The 5,704-nt window shown below is 27.6% G+C and overlaps 1 protein-coding gene across 1 annotated transcript in view; it reads right to left on the bottom strand.

Annotated features, from left to right (window-relative positions):
• Positions 1 to 3,333: 3,333 nt before the first annotated feature.
• LOC105625553 (GMP reductase 1-like) overlaps positions 3,334 to 5,704 on the bottom strand; it is a 3,577-nt gene continuing 1,206 nt past the window's right edge. Inside the window, exons 2-6 of the mRNA XM_012206877.1 lie at positions 5,410 to 5,529; positions 4,893 to 5,150; positions 3,921 to 4,109; positions 3,619 to 3,821; positions 3,334 to 3,529 (exon numbers count right to left, since the gene is read on the bottom strand). Of these exons, the coding sequence (XP_012062267.1) occupies positions 3,334 to 3,529; positions 3,619 to 3,821; positions 3,921 to 4,109; positions 4,893 to 5,150; positions 5,410 to 5,529 (966 nt within the window). The remainder of the gene's footprint in view (positions 3,530 to 3,618; positions 3,822 to 3,920; positions 4,110 to 4,892; positions 5,151 to 5,409; positions 5,530 to 5,704) is intronic.

Raw genomic sequence — 5,704 nt, 5'->3', positions numbered from 1 at the left:
ATCATCGTTCTAAGTTTAAGTAACAAAAAGTATCGAGCAAGAGAAGTTGATTGAAATTAATATTATAAATAGTATCAATATGATATCTGTGTTTTACTTATCATATTGTATGTATTTTTGTTCCATAACATGTATTATTGTAATATAAGTTGAAGCTGGCAGGTGAAGCAGCGGGTCAGAAAGTGGAACGAGGAATCGACATCTGTACCATTTTATTGCCATCCTTTCTCTTTCTCTATCTATCTCTCTATATATCTATCTATCATCTATCTATCTATCTATCTATCTATCTATCTCTTATTCTCTCTTTCATTAAACTTGTTAAACTATATCTTTAGAAAAATGCGTTGTTATGAACGATATATTACTATAATAGATTATTACATATATCTTGATAAGACACTTATTTACCTGAAACACTTGTGTTTTATTATAATTATAAAACTTTTGACGAAATGCTATAATTGATACAGCTGCCATGTGTCTCATTACCCATGAAAGTTCTTCTACTATGTATACGAAAGATGCATAATATGACATTTATATATGCATATGTTCTATTGCACTTGTGTTAAATACAATGTTACTTTGGTTTTTCGTTTGCTTTCTCGTGAAACACCAATACTATTTTTAGATATTTGGAGCAGCCAATTAGAGAGGTTTACCCGTCCTACAATATGTCATGGCATGGGACATCTACAGTTTAAAATGTTTCATTCAGCATTAATCTACATGTATACAAAGGAATCAGGACCTGCGAACCGGAGATTAATTGGACGGGATATATATAATATGGAATATAATTTACTAACAATATTCTAAATATTATTTAGCCAGTATTACATGTGCTTTTATACGATATACATAATGAAGTATATTGGCTTTTCATTTCCGATAATTAAGTATCAAAAGACTTAACTAGTCATATGTAAAATATTTCAAATTTTTGTATATCTTTTTATTACATGTTTCAACTAATTTATATAAATGGATACAGAATGTATCCATTCAGGTTGGAAGCTTTTTATCCGAACTATATATTTTTTGGTAAATTTGATCGGCAAAAATTTTATCAGATACAATTTCTTTTAATAGTCTTTATTTTTCATATTAAATGAAATAAAGTTTACAATTAAGATTGTATTGAAGTAAAATTGATTTACCATTAATAAAAGATTAATTTTATTTTAACACAATCTTAATTAGAAACTTTATTCCATTATATGTAATATATCAATGTGCTTCCTTACTAATGCAATTATTGTACTTTTTAATCTTGTCTTTAATATTTCTCGTCTATAATATACAATGTTTGAAACAATGTGTATAAAATAATACATTAACTATACTGATTAAAAAGAGATAAAATTTGAAATATGTCTAAATCCAATAATCTTTCTAAATATATATTTAAAGTATCTATAGTGAACTTAAAAACACATATCTATATACTCATTTTTCGATAAAAAAGAAAGTTAATGAAAATCTTAGTATTTTGTTACAGTAATTTTATTATGTTACAATTAAAAGTTAGGTAGGAATGATAAATAATTACATATATTACTATTTTCATTAGCTTAATGCAATATAAAATTATGAACTATTAAAAAAATCAATTTATGTCTTCAACTATAGTTTGATTGTAATGAAAAAAGAATTACACATTAAAAAAAAATGTGTTATTCTATACAAAATTAATATGTTTATACAATTATATTATTTCAAGAAGCATGAATTATTTTTAAAAGATAATTTGAAAAAATTTGTCATTTCTTAAGATAAAAAGGATATTTCAAAATTAATATAAATTTATATAAATTTATATAAATTTACATAATTTTTTTTTTTAATTTATATTTGGCTTTGTTACTTATGTGTTTGATGTAACATAGGAAGTATGTATCTAGACATGTAGTAATACTTTTTTTATGTTAGTATTTATATATATCTTCCACGCATTAATATTTGTTAATAAAACAATTTATGTTTTCATTTAGTACATTTTGTGGCATTATTTCAATTATATTTATAATTTAATTAAAAGATATAATACATTTATAATACATTTATTATGTTACTTGAAAAATTTTGAGGTTTTAAGGTTATCAAACGAAAAATACATATAATAATTACATGATTTTTTCTTTACATTATTTAGACATTACATTTTTATTTTATAATGTATAATCGAGTAATTTTCGTAAATATCTCTTCTTTTACAATATGAAAATTTTTCGTTGTAAATTTTTTACGCATTATTTCATAATATTTTTAATATTACTTTGCACAGATATTAATTATTAAATAAAATTAGAATGGTAAAATATAATGTAATAAGAAATGTATTATAAGTAAAAAAAAACAGGAACTTTTCTCATGAATCATATATTAGGTTTAATTATATTCGAGGGATTATTTATGTACAAGTTTCAAATATCTTATACGAAATCTATTTATTATAATAGAGAAAATATGATAGAATATAAATAGGGCGATTGTTCGCTCCATAAACATTACTGGCAAGTATTTTAATCAATTATATTGTCAAACCTCTAGTATCGGTATTTACAACCTCGTAAATTATGTTTTTATTTTATTATAATAGCATAATAATATTTCTCTCTTTCTTTTTATGTATATTATAAATTTCTTTGATCAGTTAAAATATTTTTCTGTTATATTTTATATTTTGTGCATATAATTAATTAACATTGGCGAATGTTTCAGGGACAGGCGCAACAGAAAACTTTCCAGTTTCTCTGATCAAGAGAAGCAAATAGCAAATACGTACGAAAAATTTTTACTTATAAATATTTCTGTAAAATACTAAACCGAGAGTAGAGTTTACTATAAGTAGTACAGTGCACATTTCATATAAGGATTGTAAAATACACATGTGCATATTCATAATAAAAAGAACAATGACACATATAAGCTAGTGTTACTCATTTTGTTTAAATATGAAATGTATAATTAAAGATAATTAAAACATTTCAATTTATGGCTGTAGAATAGAATGATATATAATAATATATGATTGATTATTAATAACAGAATATCTTCAATAACATGAAACGGCGGCTTAATGTAACGGAATTCTTTATTTGTGCATGAAGGTGTATAACGTATTGTATAACGTTCTTTCATTTGAGCATAATTAATTCGTAATACTTAAACATTATTACACGATACAGTGGTAAACATTTTACAAGATTGCATTTTCGTTCATATATAAACATTATTTGCCAGCAAATAATACATGATCAAATATTGGCGTTAAACATTTTTTTCCTAAGCCTTTTACTAAGGAGCACAATTTAATAATTATAATCTTTATATTACTGGGGGTGGTCCGTACAAAGGATTTAATTGTTGCGTGCAGCGTATAAACGTCGCTCGTCGTGGTAATTCGCGCAAACGTTGAGCTCCTATATAAGTGCAAGCGGATCTCAAGCCGCCTAGTATATCCAGCACAGTGTTTTCGACTAAACCCTTGTAAGGCACTTCAACAGTTTTCCCTTCCGAAGATCTATGCATTGAAATAAGAACGGACGATTTTCTATTAATTATTTCAACACACATACTTGTTTGTAGCGCTATAACTTGTTGCAGTCTCACCTGTAGTCTGCAACACCACCAGCATGCTTTAGCATGGCTGTATTGGAGGACATTCCATAAAAAAGTTTGAACTTCTTTCCATTCTTTTCTATAACTTCGCCCCCACATTCATCGTGACCTGCAAATATTCCGCCTGCCATGACAAAGTCTGCGCCACCACCGAATGCTTTCGCTAAATCTCCAGGACAAGTACATCCACCGTCCTGAACAATAAACATCAATCACTAAACATAAACATAAAAGCGAAACCTTTCAACGATTATTTGTGCTGTTTGTAATACAGAATATAATAAAATATTTACAGCAATAATGTGGCCTTTCAAACCATGCGCCGCATCCGCGCATTCAATTACGGCGCTCAATTGTGGAAAACCAACACCGGTTTTCATCCTCGTTGTACAGACGGAACCTGGACCAATTCCTACTTTAATTATGTCCGCTCCTGAGAGTATTAGTTCTTCCACCATTTCTCCTGTTACAACATTTCCTGCCTATAGTGGCAGCAATTAATCTTTTTGTTTAAATACAAAATATGCATTGACGTTTAAATAATTGAGCCTATAAGGGTGTCCCGAATTTAAATGACCAAACATTATATAAGCCTGTTGTTTTTGGTTGAACTTTTGCATCAATTCATCTTTCTTCTTTCCTCCTAAAAAGAAAAGGAAGAAAGATGAACTAATGTAAAAATTCAGCTAAAAAGAACAGGCCTTATAAATGCGTGTAGGAGATCAATAAAGAGAAAAAAAAAATTAAGAGGAAAAGTCCTTTAGAGATATGCTCGTTTTTGCTTCATTTTGAAGAAAAAAAGACAAAACGTAACTTTCTTTTTTATATCTATTTGTTAGTTATTCATTCATACTTATTTATTTCCGTTGTTACTTGTTTAATGCAGATATAGTCTAAAATGTTGACCTTTTGCACGCATTGCATTTTGTACGAACAGTTCGTACCAAACATTAATCTAGTCAACATAATGACTTGCTGATCAGCACTCTTGCTTGGAAATCGGCGTGCGTACTTTTGTACTGTCTCTAAAGCATTATCGTTGAAATCGTACACGAAAACAATAATATTCCATTTCAAAAAAAATAATATTTAGAAAATTATGATTTGTTTTTTTTGTAATATTCTTCAAAACGAAACAAAAACAAACATATTTTCAAAGATCTATTTTCTTAGTTCATATCAATTTCCTACTGCTCCCGAAGTTTGGCAATTTAAATTTGAGACACCATGTATATAAAGATAATGAGATATTCAATTATACTTACAATTATAGTATGATTCGGATATCGCGCTCTTACTTTTCTCACATATTCTACGAAATGCTGTGAATATCCATTTGCAACATCTAAACATATGAATGATAATTCCGGCACAACTTCCAAAATGCTTGAAAGCCGTTCATAATCTTCTTTTCCTGTTCCTGAAGTTGCTGCTACATTCTTTGCGCAATCAGGATTTAACGCGATAAAATCTTTCCATTCGTCTGCGGTATAATATTTATGAACCGTAGTAAAAAGACCATGCTAAAAGAATGTGCACAGTAAGTAAGGCGATTCATGATACATATATTCAAATAATTTTATTTGCATGGTTTCATGAATATATTAATAATGTTATATATACAAGTTTTTAATTTATATTTATTTAATGTATGTAAATATATGTATGCAGATATATGTATATGCAGATATACATAGAAAGGATTCTATTGAAAAATTTTAAAATTTTAATCCAGTGAAAAATTTTTCAATTTATTCCAAATGGATTGTTAAATTATTTTACCTTTGAAAGAGCTTTTGCCATTTCAAACGTTCCAATTGTATCCATATTAGAAGCCATCACGGGGATTCCTCTGTATGTTTGTTTAGAATTGCGAAATGTGATTTCTCTGAAAAGGTCTACCTGAAATAACAGTCAGAAAATTAGAGATTTTTATTTAAAAAATAAATTTATTTTTAACAATACAAAGATTTTAGAAACAAGATATTTAGGTGTCAAAGGACACATATTTAATACACCCACACACACACACACACACACACACACACACACACACACACACACACACACACACACT

Source organism: Atta cephalotes (assembly GCF_000143395.1).
Source record: "Atta cephalotes unplaced genomic scaffold scaffold00003, whole genome shotgun sequence".
In the NCBI taxonomy this organism is placed as follows: Eukaryota; Metazoa; Arthropoda; class Insecta; order Hymenoptera; family Formicidae; genus Atta; species Atta cephalotes.
This window is presented reverse-complemented; position numbering and strand designations above follow the sequence as displayed.